This window comes from Panthera pardus, unplaced genomic scaffold (genome assembly GCF_024362965.1).
Source record: "Panthera pardus isolate Hobbes unplaced genomic scaffold, ASM2436296v1 HiC_scaffold_25, whole genome shotgun sequence".
Classification (NCBI taxonomy): domain Eukaryota; kingdom Metazoa; phylum Chordata; class Mammalia; order Carnivora; family Felidae; genus Panthera; species Panthera pardus.
In genome coordinates this window covers 71867821-71888651 of record NW_026526821.1, presented here as the reverse complement: position 1 = coordinate 71888651, position 20831 = coordinate 71867821, and the positions used below count along the sequence as shown (strand labels likewise).

The 20831-nt window shown below is 36.6% G+C and overlaps 1 protein-coding gene across 4 annotated transcripts in view; it reads left to right on the top strand.

Moving 5' to 3' along the window:
- Positions 1 to 20831, top strand: part of ASB3 (ankyrin repeat and SOCS box containing 3) — a 113591-nt gene that overhangs the window by 86731 nt on the left and 6029 nt on the right. For 3 of the 4 annotated variants that reach the window (XM_019420534.2, XM_053890692.1, XM_053890691.1), the window contains 2 exons: positions 2988 to 3245; positions 8558 to 8691. In XM_019420534.2, the coding sequence (XP_019276079.1) occupies positions 2988 to 3245; positions 8558 to 8691 (392 nt within the window). The remainder of the gene's footprint in view (positions 1 to 2987; positions 3246 to 8557; positions 8692 to 20831) is intronic. The other variant, XM_053890693.1, reaches the window with a different exon arrangement.

Sequence of the window (20831 nt, the reverse complement as noted above, 5' to 3'; positions counted from 1 at the left end):
CTTTTGAGGGAAGAGTTCAACCAGTCCCTGAATTGCACATGTAAACACTCATGCCTCGAAAATTGCCAGGCTTCTGGAGAATTATACATCCCATTTGTAGTGAGGCAGTTTCTCACACTTTACCTGCATATATTGGAACTTGTTCAACAGTCCATGTGTATAGTGGAATCAGCAAGTAATAACTGCAGGCAAAATAACGAGAGCCTAGTCAAACGAGGTCGAGGTGGTTGAAATAAATTGGTGATAACTGTTTAAAACCGTCAGTCAGAAGTATATCCTTTAGCATTTCTTGTAGTGCAAGACTGTTGGCAACAAATCTGTCAGGTTTCCTGTATCTGAAAAGAACTAGAGCAAAAAATACATACATACAGGACTGTTTTCAAGAACAATGATATGAATGATGGACTTCTTATCAGGAACAAATAACAAGATGGTAGACAGGCAAAAAAGTTTTTAATTTTTATAAAGAAATTTTGGAATTATTAATTTGTCTTTTCTAATTGCTGTGTAAATAACTAAAAGTAAAGCAAATGCCATTTAAGGTTTTAACTAAAGAAAAGCACAAATTGGAGATTAAACAGCATAGATTTATGAAAATATGCAGGGGTTAGGTGACATTTTACTTATGTATTTGTTTTTTTAACTGCTTTTAAAACCTCATTTCAAGTTCTAGACATTAAGTCCTTAGAAGGAGTTAGTTTCATATAACGGTTTAAACATTTTATACTTGTTTTATCAATAATTTTTATGCCTCTTATTTACTCAGGTTCTATGATACTGTGATTAATGAAATATTACTTAATTATAGTTTAAAATAGGATTAATGCCAATTTCAAAGGGAGAATAATTTTATTACATATTTTCTTTCACATAATGAACATACATGTTTACTAAGTTTTGTTACAATTATAGCATAAACAATTTAAAATTTTTTTAATGTTTTTTATTTATTTTTGAGAGAGAAAGAGAGCAGGGGAGGGATAGAGAGACAGGGAGAGACAGAACCTGAAGCAGGCTCCAGACTCTGAGCTATCAGCCCAGAACCCAACGCAGGGCGAACCCATGAACCACAAGATCATGACCTGAGCTGAAGTTGAACGCTTAACTGACTGAGCCATCCAGGTGCCCCAACATAAATAGTTTTTAAAATGTGGTCTCAAAACCACCATGATTGCAGTTTTTGATGACCATATCATATTTTGTACTTATTTGCTCCTCGTTAAACGTTTAGGTAATTTTCTTTTAAAAGTCCATTATAGAAAAAATAAGTCTGTTGTAGATAATACTGTCGTTAACATATTTTGCCAATAGGATATAATTTCTTTTTTATTTTGTCTTGGATAAATTCCTAAGATATGTATTTATTCTATTCTATTCTATTTGGTTTTTTGTTTCTTTATTATTTAACTTGGCTCCACACCCAGCGTGGGGCTTGAACTCATGACCCTGAGATTTCAAGAGTTTCATGCTCTACCTACTGAGCCAGCCAGGCACACTATGCTGTTTTACTTTACATAAAATTTTATTTTACAGATACACGTACGGTGCTAGTGTTGTGTGCCAGAAAGTTTATGGAATTTGTTCAGAATCCCATAGCTACTAAGTAGCTGAACAGGCTGGCTCCAGAGTTTGTGCCCCTATAACTTGCTGTGATATCTCTTTGATACATCTTGCCAATTAGCTCTCTTGGAAAAGGATTACACTTATTTTCATTCAGTTTTACCACAATTTATCAGTCTTGGATGATACATTTAAAAAAAAAACCAATTTAATAGGTATAAAATGATATATATATATATATATATATATTTTTTTTTTTTTTTTTTTTTAAACGTTTATTTATTTTTGAGACAGAGAGAGACAGAGCATGAGCGGGGGAGGGTCAGAGAGAGGGAGACACAGAATCTGAAACAGGCTCCAGGCTCTGAGCTGTCAGCACAGAGCCCGAAGCGGGACTTGAACTCACGGACTGCGAGATCATGACCTGAGCCGAAGTCAGCCACTTAACCGACTGAGCCACCCAGGCGCCCCAGATATATATATTTTTTAAAATTTGCTTATTTTTGAAAGAGAGAGAACCTGAGCAGGGAAGGTACAGAAAGAGAAGGGGACAGAGGATCTGAAGTAGGCTCTGTCTCACAGGGTCTCTCCTGTCCCCAGTGCAGGGCTCAAACTCCTGAACTGTGAGATCATGACCTGAGCTGAAGTTGGATGTTCAACCGACTGAGCCACTCCAATGCTCCTAAAATGATACACTTTTATTCTGTAGAAGTACTTGATAGAGAAGATTAATTTAAAAATATAAAACGAAGTTAAATTTTTGTTTGTAAAAAAGCTTTCCTTGTTTTTACGATTATTAATTTAAAAGTAAAAGGGAAATTGACTAAGGCTATTGCTAAAGGAAATGGTATATTGGAAATTCCTAGAATGAGTTTTCTGTCTTTAGGGACTGATGACATTGTTTATGAACTTGGCTTAGTAAATATTTTGTTGTAGATAATTGTACAAAAATATCACAATTTGAGAAGAGTTTTCTGTTTGTCAATGGTAACTTTTAAATTATCTACTTAAGATGAATTTTTAAAATTCTAAGGACACTGCCTGTTCATAGCTGAAAATTAAAAACCATGCAGGAGAGTGTAAATTAATAAGTAGAATACTCCCTTTCCCCTAGTTCTCTAGTCCCAGTTCACTAGATATGTGAAGGGACTACAGATGAGAGCCCCCCAAAATGTATCACTTTGGCGTTAAGATTATTTTGAGTTAAAAGTAATAAAAACCCAACAGAGGCAGGAGAAGCTCTCTGCCTCCCCCAGTGACTGCCTAACTTTACATGGGAAACAAGAGCCTACAACAACAGGAAGAGAGCTATTAGACTATTAACTATTTGCAAGAATGTTTTTCTTATGAAAGTCTAACTTGTCTTCTTTTTTCTTTTCTTTCTTTCTTTCTTTCTTTCTTTCTTTCTTTCTTTCTTTCTGCTGGAGCTGCGAGTTTTTTGGAATTGTGAATATACTTTTGAAATATGGAGCCCAGCTTAATGAACTTCATCTGGCATACTGCCTGAAGTATGAGAAATTTTTAGTATTTCGCTACTTTTTGAAGAAAGGTTGTCCATTGGCACCATGGAACCATATTTCTGAATTTATAAGTCATGCAATTAAAGCACAGACAACATATAAGGAATGGCTGCCATCTCTCCTGCTTGCTGGCTTTGACCCACTGAATCTACTCTGCAGTTCATGGTAAGAAGTCCTACCATAGTGAAGCTTTGGAAAAAAGCTTTTCCTTTTGGAATGAATATACTACCTTCAGTTTCTCCCAATTTCTTAAGATTCCCATTTGGGAGGAGAGAGAGAGAGAGAGAGAGAGAGAGAGAGAGAGAGAGAGAGAGAGAGAGAGAGAGAGAGAATGAGAATGTGTGCATGTGTTTTGGTGTGATGGCTAGGTTGGGGTGAAGGAGTTGGGGGGCTACTAATAGATTGAATGTAAGAGTCCTGGAAAAGGTAAGAAGAGGTGGAAGGGATTAGAAATGGATGAATGCCAATGAATTCTTTGGACGGGGGCTATTTCTTCTACTTAGGCCATCTCTCATGCTCTTACGCTTGTGACAAAATGGTTGTAGCTGCTTTGGAGATTTCTGTTATCCTTTCATCTACCAGAGGGAATACTCTTGTCCTGTAGCATCTTGTGTATTTGAACTTTGTCTCCTTTAATGTAAATACTGATTTCTGCAGTAGCTGACAATATATGAAAGTTGACTCAGGGTTTTTCTTGGATGAGAAGAGAAAACTGTTTCTTCCAGCCTTTAGCTTTTACAAAAGTTGTTTGTATCTAGGTGGAGCTGAGAAGGTGATTGTAGCAATGAAATAACTCTGTTGGCCTGTAATTCAAGTCAAATGAGAAAATAGAATAAGTCTCCAGGAAAATAGAGGACATGGGTATTGTATAAAATTCCAATGAAACATCTCAATGTCCTCATTTTTGTGCCTTGAAAGTCATCATTCACTAAAATAATGTTTAGACAAATACTAAATTTTGCATTTCAGCAGAAAGTTGCTTTGATATCTTATTAAATTGGGGTTTTTCTTTGGAAAACAGGTCTTCTTTGTGGTTCATGCAGGGAACAGTAGTGTTCCCTACTTGTACATTGTTTGCATTTCTGGAGACTCCCGTCTTTCACTCGGTGGCTTCTCTGTCTGCATGTGGTGAACAGGTCTCTATCTGGCAGATCTCACCGACTCACCTTTTTATGACATCTGTCAATATATAGAATTCAGGAATTTTTACTAAGTAGAGGTTTTATGCTTCGGCCTGTCATCCCTTTTGATACCAAGTGTTTTACATAATGAGGTTTGTAAGGAAAAAGTGCTTTCTGGGAGGTTGTTTGAGGAACATAGAAGTAAAGGCAAAGTTCAGGTACACATTCCGATTCCCAGTTTACTTTTTGTTTATAGCTTACAAGTTGAGTGCCTGGTTGTATTTACTCCTTTTCCCAGCAGCTGATTAATATCCAGTTGTCTGTCAGATACTCATTGTTGGAATTCTCTCTATACCTTTTCAATACAATTTCACAAAAATCCATTGTATTTTTTAAATAATTGAATGAAATATAAAGATTATTGACAATTCATTGAGAAATCACTGATTTTTAAAAATTCTTATTTATTTTTTATTTTAGAGAGAGAGTGTGCAAGCGGGGGAGAGAGGCAGAGGCAGAGAAAGAGAGAATCTTAAGTAGGCTCCATGCTGAGCATGGAGCCTGATGCAGGGCTTGATCCCCCGACCCTGAGATCATGACCTGAGTGGAAATCAAGAGTAGGATAGTCAATCGACCGAGGCACCCAGGTGCCCTGAGAAATCACTGATTTTTAAAAGTTATTCATATATGCATATTTGTGTTAAATCTCCTTTATATGTGCGTGCGTGCGTGCGTGTGTGTGTGTGTATGTGCACATGCGCAGACACACAAACCACTAAAATAGAAACACTTGCTAAGGAATGCTGTATCTAGCTATTAACAAAGTTATTTAAGTGTTCTTAACTATTAGCTTACTGAATTTTGTGGTTGTGTCAGGCTCCTGACAGCTAGCCGCAGTTGCCTCTCACTATTCTAAGATTCACTCCCCAACTGCTGCTATAAATTCAGTCCAGCACATGGGGCAGCTGTGGACAGCCCTGACAGTGTGTCCTTAGGGCACCTCCCCTCTTCTCAGCAGTATTCTTTGTGTTCTTCCTCTGAAGGTACTGACTCTGTAGTACTTGTCTGTTACTTTTAGCCTTCATAGTCCCTTGTGGTTTCTAGTTTCTTTCTTTAACCAACACTTAGAATATGGCCTGACACAAGTAAGCACTATTTTAAGTTCTTTACTGTATTAATTCATTTAATATAAAATACAGTGGATACTATTATCCTTATTTTGCAGAGAGGCAAATTGAGGCCCAGAGTGTTTAGCATGCTTGCTCAAGCTGACACAGCTAGTAATTTACTAGTACTAGAGTTTATCCTGTAATGTGGCTGTCCTGTAGTGTGGCTCAAGTTTGTCTTTCTAACCATTGTGCTATCCTGCCTTTGCCCTGTGTGTCCATATGGATACTGTAGTTACATCACTGAATTTCAAGTTCCTTAATCCCTTGCATAACCTAGGGGATGTATATGTGCCAGCTTTTCTTGCTCCTTCTTACTCATAAATTAGCAAGTACCTATAGGGGGAAAAATTAAATGTTGCCTCTTTTCCTTTCCTCCTCAGCCAACTTCCTAGAGGGCTGGGAGAGGGAATTACTTAAGTTAATTCTCCCAGAAGGATTTGTAAAATACACTCTTCCATCCCCAGTCCGGATACAGGACCCTCCCCCTCCCCATGTGAATAGGCCATGTAAAAATTTTTCTGTTGTATTTGTTGATATCTCTCTGTGTGCTATATATATTGAATGTGTTGGGCTAGAAAAGAGTTGAGAAACAGTACACTACAAATTATTTTGAAGTAAATTGTAAAACTTTCAACTGTCTGGAGGGAGAATGCCAGTTGTATATATGTTACTCCAAAGGAGTAACTTCAGTCACTTTATATTCATTAGAAAAATACAATGGAAAATTTCACTTTAGCAATGAAAATGCTTAACATGGTCAAATTTTTGTTCACTGATCTTTTATTGAGTGGATAAAGCTACTGTTTATGCTGAATATGATAAATGTTTTGCTTTCTTTGATCAAATTTACATTCAAAGAGCTGTTTCAAGAAAAATTCTCCCATAAAAATTCCAGTATGTTGTTAAAGTGGATTTTGGTTGTATCTTATTTATATCACATGTAAGTCTGTTGCTTAATCTTTGTCATGTAAATTATAAATGTCTTTCCTAGTATTGCTTGCCTTAAACAGTTTTAAAAATGTATCTCACTGAATAATTGCCTGTCACAATATAATCTACAGAGTTGAAATATTTTTTCAACTTTGAATGCAAGACTAGGTCCCCTCCCTACCCTTGCCCAAATGTAATGGGTGAATAATAGGAAGTAAATGTCATCTGTGCATTTAGTTGATTAACTGTCACTCGTTTATGATTGTACAACTGCTTTGTACAATGTAATGGTCAATGTAGTACACTAACAATACATTTTTAGTGGCATTATCAGCATTGGTAGAATCAACTCACCATTATATTAACTAAAGCTGTATAAACAGATTTATTTCTCGTGTGTGTGTTTAGATAACTGCATAAAAATGACTTTTTGTTTGGTCATAGTGAGACTTAAAGCACACTTAAGCAGAAAAATGAAATCATTAAAAAAGAAATAAGGAGCCAGAATTAAGTAACCTTTGTTGTGGGGTACTAGCAAGTTAAGGAGATTGTTTGCCTTTGAGTATATTGTACCATTTAATGTATTCTCAGTATTTCTTGATAAGTTGTGATTTTACTGAGAGCTTCCTAAGACATAAAATGTTTTCCCAAAGCATTTTGTGCTACACTTCTTTCTTATGTATGCTTGCATATTGGAGAATTAAGAATTGGGGAAATGATTTTCATACTCCCTAGTCCTTCATTTCAAGGACACTTTGACTCTGAATTACAAAATATAAGTTGTCTTTGAGATGACAAGTTGAGAGTATTATTCAGTTTCTTTCCTTTCCTTCTATTTTTTCCCCTTTTTTTAGTTCTTGCTCAGTAACATCTTTAAAAAAGCAACCTTGAAAGTAATTTCTGAAGTAATTACCAGAAGCCCTAATCATTTTATTTTCCTTCCAACAATGCAATATTGCAGGGGAGTATTTAGTTGAGTAATGGGTAATCTTGTAACAAGGTGGGTAATCTTGTTAGAATTTGGAGTTCTCTTTAAGATGTGACTAAATTTCGGGGTGCCTGGGTGGCTCAGTCGGTTAGGCAATTGACTTTGGCCCAGGTCATGATCTCATGGTTCGTGTGTTCGAGCGCCGCATCAGGCTCTGTGCTGATGGCTCAGAGCCTGGAGCCTGCTTTGGATTCTGTGTCTCCCTCTCTCTCTGTTCCTCCCCTGCCCGTTCTCTGTCTCTCTGTGTCTCTCAAAATAAATAAATATAAAAAAAATTTTTTTAAGATGTGACTAAATTTCAGGTGTACAATGTTTTAAGGCCTACAAAAATGCAATATTGAAAATTTCAATCCAGTTTTAGTAATATCAAATATTTGTGCAACATTTTATACTTTTCAAAGTATGTTTACTGTATTGTTTCATTTTCTCAAATATTCTCCTGAAATAAGTTAAGTATTATTTGCATTTTTGAGACTGTGGTCTAGGGCTTGAAGAATTTAGGCAATATGTTTGTAAGTAGTAGAGGTGGTATTAGAAACCAGAACTTTTCTTAGAATAGTGCTCTGTCCAGTAGGATTCAGGTGCTTATAAAATCTGGGGAAGACTCTTTTGGCTGGGTTGGTCGAAAATTCAGTATTATTTTGAAATACTAGAGGGAGAACTTGTTTCTCTTGAACACTTTTCAGTCCTTGAGGACAAAAGTTGTTTTAGTACATCTTTTAGAACTGACTATACAGTGTGGAAGGTTCCTACGGGGTAACAATTGCCCATCCCTGGGAATTGGACAGAAACAAGCCATCTCTCCCATATACTCAGTTAAGTGATAGCTTTGGGTGTTTTGGGCTTTATCCTTTTAGGACTGTTAAGTTGTGTGTCTATTAGGATGACCACTTGAGGTGTTGATAGCAAGAGATTCCAGTGGGAAGAGATAATTGACAAATCCACTGATGATACTGGTGACTCTCTTTTTCTTAACCTCTGCTGCTGAGGAATGGGAAGGAGAATTCCTGTCCTCTACAGAAGTAGAGATTCTCTTGTCATCTAGTGGACAAGGACACACACAGTCCATTCATTTTCTTGTAGGAACCTGTAAATGATTATTCATATCCATTGAACTTACCTCCAGTTACATGAATGTTTTCTGTGCCCCAGTTTTCGCTCTTCCTGCTATACTGAAAGGTTGCAAGAATAACTAAGTGGTGTTTGTTTTCAGGATGAACCCTTGGCATATTTTGTGTCTGATGGTATGTTAACATCTTGCTAATACAGGATTGACTCAGTCAGTGATGACATCCTTATCTTCACTTTGGAGTTTACTAATTGGAGGACACTTCCTCCAGCTGTTGAAAAGATGATCTCCACTCGTGCCTCAAACTCGTCTCGGGCTCTGCAGCAGCATATTGGTAAGAAAGTTTGATTTTAGACACATTTCACTACTTTCTCTTCTCTTCTCTAGCTATCTTATAATTATAAGTGATCAGAGTCGTTAAATTGGGCATTGTTTGCATTTTCTTTATGTGGGGAAAGGATGGGGCTGTGGTGGTGGTGTGGTGGTGGATCATAGTAATTTTCTTCAATGAATATCTTATCTGATTTGATAAGTTTAGCCTAAGGAGCATATAAAGCAAAGCAGGTGTTTATTGATATTTTTATTTAATGGTGTCCTTTTATTTATAGTAAGGATTATGTAAACAAAAGTGAGTCCTAAAAATGTTGTTAGTGAATATTTAGTTTGTGGGCAGAAAAATGCTAACCGTTTATTTGTTATTACCACCCTTTTTTATACCTCTTACTTAATGCATGCCAGTGTGTTGGCACAATATAACTATCAAGGTGAGCTGGGTGAAAATTCTGTGAATTGATTGATACTTTATTATTATTTTTTAATCCTTTTTAAAAAATATTTATTTTTCAGAGAGAGAGAGTTCAAGCAGGGGAAGGGCAGAGAGAAACAGGGACAAATGATCTGAAGTGGGCTGTGCCCTGACAGCAGAAAGCCCAATATAAGGCTCACACCCATGAACTGTGAGATCTTGACCTGAGCTAAAGTCCCAGGCTCAACCTATTAAGCCACCCAGGTACCCCTGATTGATAATTTAAATGACTGTTTTAAAACAAATTCTCAACTTACTTTCACTTATTAAAAATTTTTTAAAGCTAGTTAAAAAGCATGAGTAGAAGGGGTGCCTGGGTGGCTCAGTAGGTTGAGCATCCGAACTTCGGCTCAGGTCATGATCTCTCAGCTTGTGAGTATGAGCCCCACATTGGGCTCTGTGCTGATAGCTCGGAGCCTGGAGCCTGCTTCGGATTCTGTGTCTCCCTCGCTCTCTGCCCTTAGCCCACTCGCATTCTGTCTCTGTCTCTGTCTCTGTCAAAAATAAACAAACATTAAAAAAAAAATTAAAGCATGAAGTAGAAGATCTTACGCAAGGAAGCCAGCTTAAACTAAACATAATATATTGTAATTCAGATTTGGTTTACTTTAACTATATTTTGTTAACCAGATTATATGTCTAAAGCTAGGAAAATTTTTTCTTCTCTGCTATTTTTGCATGAAATGTAGCTCTTCATAAAACATGTTGAATAGGTTTTTAACAAGTGAACTTAATGCATATGTAGAAATGTGTCTTGTAATTTCTTGGAAAATTACATTTAAGTAGATTTTCTCAATCAAAAACAGACATTCAGGAAAATATGCTCTTGAACTGAGGTGTATTCAAACTCTTAGAGAGTTTTCTGTTGAAGAAAAAAGTAATCTGTTTGGAGTCTGAATGTTTTCATACAGAATTTCTTTAATGATAATGTTGGAAAACTCACTTGCATTTAATTCTTAATGTTGAGAATTGCATCTTTTACTAATTATGTATCTGAAGCAGTAGAGAACAAGTGTCTATTTAAAATAGATAGAATATGGGACAATGGATTTGGGAACAAAAGTCAAATGAGGGAGCATATGCCAAATGGGAAAATTATTGCAGTGTATCAATTAGTAAAGATATGTGAGAGTTTACTCTGAAGACTTTAACATATGGTAAGTTTGTCCAGATGAAGGTAAAAATTGTTCATGAGTGCATTACCCTCCAGTAGACTAAATCCATCAAGGGCTTCTTGTTTAATTAGGCACTAGGTAGAGCTTGGGTAGGGTAATAATCATCATCTCTTAAGAGCATTTTATTTTGGCTACAGATTTGCAAAAGTCTTTCTCAGAGGTATTAATGTAGCTCATGCTTTTCTGGTCTATTTCTCTAGCCGAGACCTCTTTTCTTGATTCCATTCCCATATATCCAACTGCCTTATGGACATCTCCCCTTGGTATCTCATATTTTGACATATCTAAAATTTGAACTTGTCATTTTTCCTACTAGTCCTGCTGTTCCTTCTGTATCCTGGCTCGAGAAGTGAAATGGTTTGGGAGTGCTAGTTACCCAGAGAGTGAGTTATCCTTGGCAGCTCTTTATTACTTGTCTCATCCATAGCAGTGGTGCCCAACAAGGATGATTTTGCTCCTGATATTTGGCAATGTCTACCAACATTTTTTGGTTGTCATTACTGGTGAGGGGGCTATTGCCATCTAGCATGCAGAGGCTAGGGATGCTGCTAAACATCCTACAATCTGCAGGACAGCCCCCCACGACAAAGAATTATCTGGTTTCAGTGGTCAGTAGTGCTGAGTTTGAGAAACTCTGATCTACATTGTCTCTTGGGTTGTCTGGTTTTAAGAAGGCCTTTTATTCCTATTATGGAAAGCCTTTTTTAAACCCTGCTCTTATTGCAGGCTACTTAGGAAAAGCTTGTGTTCTTCCTCCTAGTTATATTGATCTCTCAAGGTATTCTGTATTGGTTCCTCTTCTGCAGATAATGGGAACCATAACAATATTGGATTTTAGTAGGGCTGAGGGGAAAAGATATGCCCACCTACTCAGTTGTCTGAATTTCTCTTCCGTTCTGTAGTTCAAGGCTCTCTCTCTTGATACACCCAGCTTTCCTCTTTTCCTTCAATTTTCAGGACACTCCATTTGGTATAGTGGTTAACTTTATTTGGATCTTGAGCTGCAGGACTTTCGGTGAGCAGAAGCATGGCTCATCACCAGTGAGAGTGAGCCCAGAAAAACAACTCTTTAACTACCTCTCTAAATGTATGAGTCTCGCTTTCTCTAATAATTTAACATGGTAGCAGAAACTATGTTCTCAATATATTTAATTTTTTTTTTTTGAAAAGATACTTCTTGTAGCCCAATACCTATTAGTAAGCCCCTAGATAATTTCAGCTCCCTAGCTCCTTTAGGTTTACCAGTATCTATCCCAAGGAAAAGATTTTCTCTATTTTTTTTTTTTTTTCTAGGCCCTTTTCAAGTCTTTGGAATGCCATATCCTTGGTCAATATTTTCCTTTCCTTACCTTTTACCTTTTTCCTCCATAAAGAAATAGGAGCTTGCTTTGGTAGTTTACAAATAAAAAAGATGACTAGTCCCTTGTTCCTCATGTTTTAATCATGAAGTTAGATTTGTCTTCAAAAAGATTTTTTTTTTTTTTTGCATCAGAAAGGAAATGTATACCAGGTACTGACTGTTTGCATCTTTAATGACAATTTTTTGTAATCATGTGCCTTCTATACATACCTCTTAGAAATATCATTTTAACCACATAGTAGTAGACTTCTTCATAAAAAAATCTGCCTACCTCTGGCCAGCTGTCCAAGATAAAGTCTAAGTAATTAAATTCTTAGGGATAAAAGCACTTGGCTTTAGTTCATCCCCACTTTAATGATCAAATATGTACAATTCTATCCATGGTATTATATGAATCTGGATTCTGTAAAGAATCTAAAAGGGCCCCAGGAAACTCTCTTGATCTATTCATTTCAATGTTCTGCTTTGTTCTAAAAAGGATTTAAAGTCGTTTATACATGTAGATTATCACAAAACACTAAGATGTTAAAAGTGGAAGCAAAAGAAAAATGAAAAGTAAACTTGGGGATGGATTTAAAATGGTGTCAGGGAAAATATAGCATGGTAATCTGAAACGTGCCTGTGGACAGGCTGTAAATTTGGTTCTGACTGAACTCTCTAGTCATTGACATTAGGTTACAGAGATTACATAAGATAAACTTGTTACTCACAAGTACAAATATTCTTGGATGTGGTAATGACAGTTTCCTAGAAGTTGTCTTTGTAGACTTGGTTTCTTGGGGACTTTATTTTACCTTACCAGTCTTCAATGTGGACTGTTGCTATCATTCTAACCTATAATTCAGTAAAAGTAGTTCTTAGGGATCAGTATGGTGTCATCTAGGTACTGGGGTATCTGTGACTCTGACTTAACCAGGGCTAGATTTATAATATCTGGAGGAGTGGGTGACCTGAGCACTTCTCTTTAAATACTGTATTTTTCAACTCAATATTTTATAAAAGTTTAAGTAATCTTTACACCCCGTGTGGCGCTCGAACTCATGACCCCAAGATCAAGAGTTGCACAAAACTCTTTGGACTGAACCAGCCAGGTGCCCCTCTCAACTCAAGGTTTTGTTTATTTGTTTGTTTTGTTTTGTTTTGTTTTTAATTAAGTAATCTCTACACCCATCATTGGGCTTGAGCTCACAATTCTGAGATCAAGAGTTGCAGCTAGAGCCAGCTAGGTACCCCTCAACTCAATTTTTATTTTTTTCAATTAAAAAAAAAATTTATTTTATTAATTTTTTTTTATTTTAGAGAGTGAGAGAGAGCATGGGGGAGAGGGATAGAGGGCAAGAGATAGAACCCAAGCAGGCTTCACTCTTAGCCCAACATCTGACACAAGGCTCGATCCCACGACCCTGCGATCACTATTGGAGCCTAAATCAAGAGTCAGTTTCTCAACCAACTGAGCCACACAGGCACCCCTCAACTCAAATTTTAATATTAATAGTTAGCAATAAGTCTAAAATTATACTACCTAAGAAGTATCAGAGTGCAGCTATTTTGTGTTGATTCAGCTATTGTTGTGTAGATTCAGTTGAGAGCGCATTTTTAAGAGGAATAGTTGCGCTTTGAAGTAGAAGCAAAACAAAAATGGAAAGTAGAGGTTGATTTGTGATGGGCTAAGTATTCTATTTGTGCAACCCATGGAATATTATGAGGGCTTCTTGCTAAATGTGGTAGGCTGAACAAGTATCCACAGCCACAGTTTCTTTTGAAACTTTGAGCAATGCTTGTAGTTTGGAGCAGTGTTCCTTATTCCTGTACTTTTCCTGATAAACCATTGTAGTAAGTACAAACTCACTACATGTAGCAGCTTATTTTAAGAGATTGTTATATTTGCAGTTACAAATTGAGGAATAACTACCAGAAACAATTTAAGTTTAGTCATAGTTTATTATAATCTTTTCTGGTCAAAATGTTTTCTCCAGCTTTATTGAGATATAATTGACATATAACATTGTGTGAGTTTGAAGTATACCTTTTTGATAATAATTAACTAGCATTCCAGTTGTCTACTCAAGCCATTTCTAGTTTAAGGTAATAAAATGTATCCAGTTTTCAAAGAATACTTTTCTGTTATCTATAGCAATAGCATGTATCTTGTGGAAAAGATAAATTTTCTATCTTGAAAGATACATCTTTCAATATGTAACCTTCCCCCCCCCCCCCCTTTTCAAATTTTTATTTAAATTTCAGTTAGTTAACATACAGTGCAGTATTGGTTTCAGGAGTAGAATTCAGTGATTGACCCATTAGATACAACACCCAGTGCTCATCATAGCAAGTGCCCTCCTTAATGCCCAACCCCCATCTAGCCCATCCCCCATCTACCTCTCTATCAACTCTCAGTTTGTTCTCTATCTTTAAAAGTCTCTTATGGCTTGTTTCCCTCTCTCTTTTTTCTCCCCACCCCCATATGTTCATGTGTTTTGTTTCTTAAATTCCACATATAAGTGACATCACATGGTATTTATTTGTCTTTCTCTGACTGATTTTGCTTAGCAGAACACAGGGTAGCTCCATCTTTTTTTTTAGGTTTGTTTATTTTTAGTCATCTCTACACCCAATGTGGGGCTCGAATTCATGACCCAGAGACCAACAGTCCCTTGCTCTACTGACTGATCTGTCCAGGCACCCCTCAAGATGTATCTTTTATATCATTAAGTTACTTGTTAAAAAGATGGGAGATGGGGCACAACCTTATTTCAGGCTGATGGAGGAGCTAATGGAGGTAATTTGTAACTGCAAATATAACAGTCTCTTAAAATAACTTTTTACATGTAGTCAGCCTGGTGTACTTACTATAATGGTTTATCATTCTACTTTGACTCTCATGGTAGTGATATGGTTCAGTTTTTGCATGGACATCAGGCAAAGTTAATAAAATAGTTAAAAATTGGAGCTCTGGAAATGAATAGAACACCTCCACTACTTTCTCGTCTTAGAGAAGTTACTTACATCTCTGAGCCTTGGTTTCTTCAGCTGAAAAAAGGGATAATAATAGAACCTACCTCATCATTTTCACAACAGATTTTGTCATTTTGGCAGAGACAGACCTCAGCTAACTGAGTTCTGCTTCATTTTACTCTTCCTTGGAATAGAGGAAGATTGCATTTTCCAGACTTGATGATCATGTGAATGCTGTAAGCAGTCAAAGATTACTGGATGTGAGCTCTCTATGCTTCCCCTTCTTGCTGAGGAAGTGTGCAAGCCATGTTTGAGATGGTGGTGACACATGGTGGAAGTTACCTGAAACACTGAGATGTCATTTCAGGACACCTGCCCTAGAGAATCACCTGGCCTGAGGATGATTTTGCATGAGGCAGAAATAAATCTTTGTTGTGTTAAGATACTGGTTTTTAGGATTTATATGTTACCATAGCATAACCTAATGGTAACCAAGTTAACCCATAACCAAATTCTGTCCCCGAGTCCATGACCAAGGAAAAGTCAACAAAATGTACAAGTAATGTAGTGATATACTTGGTAATGAGTATTTATACAAATGCTCTGTGGTAGCATAGTTCAACTAAAACCCACCTGCTTATTTTAAATATTGATTTGCAAAACCCCAACTTGCAGTTTTTAGGTAAAATGTTCAATAAATTGAAAGGTCTCTAAATTTGGTAGGGATTGAGAAAACATGTGGAGGAGAGAGTTACCCTTTTAAAACTACAAGAAAAATGGGGGCGCCTGGGTGGCTCAGTCTGTTAAGTGTCTGACTTTGGCTCAGGTCATCATCTCAGTTTGTGAGTTTGAGTCCCGCGTTGGGTTCTGTGCTGACAGCTCAGAGCCTGCAGCCTGCAGCCTGCTTTGGATTCTGTGTCTTCTTTTTTTGTTCTTACCCCACTCATGCTCTCTCTCTCCTTCAAAAATAAACATTAAAAAAATTTTTTTTTAACTACAGGAAAAATGGCCACAGGGGCTGTGCCCACAGAATTAATAAAGCTCAGTATTTGGTGAGACTCAGAAGCCCCTATTCACAGCGGATTTTAACTCTAGAGGCATTTCCTCTGGTTAAGACATTATCACTAAGAACCCCAACACTAGTTGCCTTTTATCTTGAAAAATTAAACATGTGATCTTCTATTTATAGAGTAGGAAACTTGACCTCCAAGATTCCAGCCATATTGTTGGCCTTCATAAGTTCAGAATCATGCCTTGATTAAACAATATCCTATAGACTGCCCTTATTGTTAGATTTAAGAGCCAGACTTAGTTTTTTTGTTTTTTTTTAGTGAGAAATTTATAGTTAACTTAAAATTTTAACAAGGTTCCATCTGCCCATTTATAATTTTAGCTTCACACAGCCTCTTACTAATCCAAGTATAGCTACATATAGCTTCTTACTAATCTGCATGGCTGTGTGTGTGTGTGTGTGTGTGTGTGTGTGTGTGTGTGTGTGTTGGAGAAATTCTTACTAAACTAGGTACTAATGGGTTGTATCCATAGTTGCTGGGATGTTTTGCTATTAAAATTTTTCTATGTTGTCAGTAGTTTGTTGGTAAGCTAAGAGAGATGGAAATTGCCTTAGAGCCATTAAAACAGAATTTTTAAAAGTATTCTAAGTATCAGGTCACCAATATTATTTGAAAGACCATCTTACTCCTGCTAGGGACATACTGCATTGGATATGCGTGTGGGCAGACACTGGGGACAGCTATATACCAAATGAAACAAAAAACTATTTTCTAGACCCAACATGTCTATTTTAAGGTGGAAAGACAATTGGAATAGAAGGTTTAAACTCCTGATAACTTGTTCATTTATGAACTTTGAATCACTCAATCTATAATTTTAACTAAAATTAGTTCCAAGTATGGAACTAAAGTGAAGAGAAGCTATCATGTAAGTATTTCTCTAAGTAGACATTTATGAATCTAGTTGTTTATATCCCTTAATTCCTTAGTGAGTGGGTTCTTTAATTACATGTCAAGTATGTATTAGACATTGACAGAATTTATGAATGAAAAAATAAAGTGAGCATAGTTCTTTAGTGGAATGGCTAAAGGGAATGATGCAGGGTCATAGCAGAATTTTTCTTTTTAAGTCGAGAGAGGCTTGAACACCTTTTATAGATTGAAGGATCTCAATTTGTAAAAACACAACAATAACACTAGCTTAACTATCTGGAGATAAAAGCGATATTTATGTAATAAGGTTTCAGATAATCCAGAGGGAGATGGGATTCGCCTCAAAGAGGCCCATTTCTTTGCAAAGAAGAATGAAGATGGGGTAGTTCTAGATAATATTATAGCTGGAGAACTAGGCCCTCAGGGAGAGAGGGCCCTGAAGGCCTCCTGTTTTACTTTGAAGTAGGAGGGAAATCTTGCAGATGAGACTGAAGTGACAATTGGGTGGGGACCTGATAGTTGAGAATGGTGGTTGTGGGAAAGGAATGAGGGCCAGGGAAAGAGGTGCATGCAACCCTACAGACCTCGTAGAGGTTGCAACTGGTACTCGTTCATATGGTTATGTGATCATTTCCCCCAGCATTGCTTCCCTTTCTCTGTGTTGAGGTGCAGAAGGAGAATGTTTAGATTGATCCTAGGGATTGTCAGAGCAGAGACGGAAGAATTGAGGATGATTAAATAACATAAGGGATGGGCTCATAGAATCTGGTCTGGTCAGGAAAGGAAACAAGAAAGGAGGGGACCTGATAGACTAGTGGCAGGAGGAGTCACAGGACCTGATGTCTCCAGGACATTAAAGATTGGGTGTTCTAGCAGTAAGGGAGAGTGAAGTCTGGAAGGATAGTGTACGTTGGAATTTAGAGACCCAAAACCATGGGCCTGGAAGTGGTGCAGAGCTGTGTGAATGCTACATTTGCCTCCTAGACTTTGTGGTAGATGTGATGGGGGTGGAAGAATGAGAAAATTCTATTTGAGAAATTGGTCAAGGAAGTGATTTCCCTGTGAGGACAAGAAGTGGAGAGTTTTCTCTACAGTGTTCTAGATGTAGGAAAGTTTGTGGTAGAATGGGGGTTCCGGAAGACTTTATGGAAAAATTTGAGGACAGTTAAAATTTGCTTTATAATATTGAGTTTAATTTTTTCCTGTTGTCTCCCCTAAATGGGAGTAGGGAAGTAAAGAATGGATTTTTATTTTCTAAGATTCTGAGGCCATGATTCATTCCTTCATCTGATAACCATAGGAAACTGCTTAGGCTAGATGATTTTACTTAATTTTCAAATATTCCGTGCTCCAGAGAGGCATCTTAAAGGTGGGATACAGGAAGATATAATTGCTTATCAATGATTAAGTTCCCTTCCATTTTGTCTTTTCTCTACTGGTGAAGTAGTTTTAGTTTTTGTCTTTTTGTCTTTTTTCCCTCTTAACACACATGGTCTGATGCTACATATCTGTATGGGTTAGGTCAAGTACTTCCCAAAGCGAGGTGTGTGGTGGGGCTGACCATGCAACCACATTCATTTGCTTTAATGAATTGTAGTTAATATGTGGTCATTCAGTAGACTTGTGATTACGTTATCCAGTTCTCAAAAATTGATCAAGCGGCTTAAAAAGATTGCTGCCTGGGGCACCTGGGTGGCTCAGTTGTTTAAGCATTTCTCTCTTGATTTCTGCTCAGGTCATGATCTCATGGTTTGTGAGTTCCAGCCCTCTGTTGCCTCTGTGCTGACAATGCACTGCTTCAGATTCTCTTTCCCCTCTCTGTGCCCATCCCCCATTCGCACACCCTTTCTCTCAAAATAAATACATAAACATTAAAAAAAAGATTGACGCTTTTAAAGAAAGAGCGTCTTATGTGGATAATACTTAAGGTACAAATAACCATAGACCTGTACCCCTGCTCTTTATCACATAGCCGTGTTCTCTGATTAAAAATAATGACCACCTGGGGTGCCTGGGTGGCTCAGTCAGTTGAATGTCCAACTTCAGCTCAGGTCATGATCTCACAGTTTCGTGGGTTCGAGCCCTGTGTCTCACTCTGTGCTGATGGAGCCTGGATCCTACTTCAGATTCTGTGTCGCCCCACCCCTCCCCTGCTTGTACTCTCTCTCGAAAATAAATAAACATTAAAAAACAAAACAAAACAAAACTTGATGACCACCTAATCTGAGCTGACAAGAATTTTAGAAATATCAAGAAAAGTATTGAAAATATGGTTCACCATTAGTAATGTTAACAGTGAGCTTTGACCTTAGTATGTAGTGTGCCTTGAAATATTAGGTAATGAAAAAAGTAATAATCAGCAAGGCACTCTAAGCCATGAAGACAAATCTGTGACTTTTTAAATCACTTTTTAAGTCATGATGTTCAATCAATTATTTTTACAAATTTTACTAAACGTGATGATAAATGCTTACAAATCTTTTGAAGTTTTCTTAATCATTAGTGAAAAGGCAAAAAGTCACATACTATTGGGGAAACATGTTCTTGCTGCCACAGTAAAACTGGCTAGAATAATATGGGACAGAATAAAACCCATTCCTTGTTAGCTAATAATATTCAAAGGGGCATAGATAATACTGCTAAAGAGTTAAAGAGTCAAAAATCACTCTGCAGGTAGGAAGTATGGTATACTAAGTTGGAGGTATACTAATTTGTTATTATAAATATATAATATTTATAATAGGTCTTGGCTTAGGGTATTTGTGAAGATTCTGTTTCAGTAATAGTTAACTTTTCTGGGAGCCACTAAAGGAAATATGTACCGGAATGGATATGTTTATAACAGTAATGACTTATTTAATAGAAAAATGTTTTTTGGAAAATCTGTAAGAATGACTACTGATGGAGTGGCTTACTTTTCTGTAGATGTTAGGAAATAGAGATAACATCACTCATGAAATGAGTTTATTGCATCATTAATAGGCTAATACAGGAAAGGAGTTGAAACCAGAATAGCACAAAGTAATACCGTGGTGGACAACTTCATAAAAACTTGACTTTTGAAATATATTAGAGTCTTTGTAGTACTTGATAATGAGATGGGAGTAACCACGATTATTTATACATACAGAAGTGTGCTCATTCTCTTGGTGTAAGAGTCAAACTTAAAGATGGATTATATGGCTGGTTTTGTTTGTTTGTTTGTTTTTTGTTTTTTCTAAAATAGCAATGTTCCAGTCTCCTGAACCAAATTCTTTTTCTTGGTGATAAATAGGTGTCAGTAGTATGAAACCTAGTACATATTTTTTAAAAATTCTGTTGATTTAAGGTAAAGATGACATTTTAAATGAGTGAGAAAGAAACCACTTTCTGAAAGAAACTGCTATGGGGAGATGATTCTGAAAACATCTTGGGAAGTACTTCTATTGTATGTGCTTTTCCAAAAACAATGTGTCACCTAGAAAAACTCTTATATTGACACCTTTAAAATACTTGGAAACCATTTCCCTGGGTTTTGAATGCATTTAATAAAGATGCAAAGAAGTAAAAGTTTCTAATTAGGTTATAAACTGGTATCAGGAAAAATACGAATTTATTGGGTGGATTTTGATAAAAACTTTTGCCTAATTGGTAGATGCGATACTATGCTGATTAGTTCACCTAAGCTACAATGTACCCTTCCCATTTGTACCTCATCTTTTTTAAGATATTTCTTTAAGCTACATCATCCCTTATAATCAAGTATCAAAATAAACTGGACCTAGAACCAAATCTTGGAATTGCCAAGTCACTAAGAATTTATAGAACTTAGTCACCTCGCTGTTGTTAAAATATTATTATTAATATTTTTAGTAAAAGTAAAAAGAATTTTATACCTCTAATAAATAATTATTTAAAAAATAGCTACATATATATACTCAAAGACTAATTGAGTGTACATTCAAAACATTTGCAGATCACTGGATTACATGGTATCTAGGATTTGTATGTGGTATAATTTATAAAATGCTTTTGCAAATGTGTTCTAACTTGAACTTCTTCAAAAACTTTGGTGCAGAGAGGTGACATCATGTCTGTTTTATAGGTAAGGCATTATGCCCTTCTTACACAGGAAGAACTCAAGGTCAAAGTATTTAAATGACTTGCCCAAGGTCACATAACTTGTTAATACAGACAACTGCAGACAGATCTTTTTTATGTGTGGTGCTCTTTCCATTCATTCTGTTCATTGCT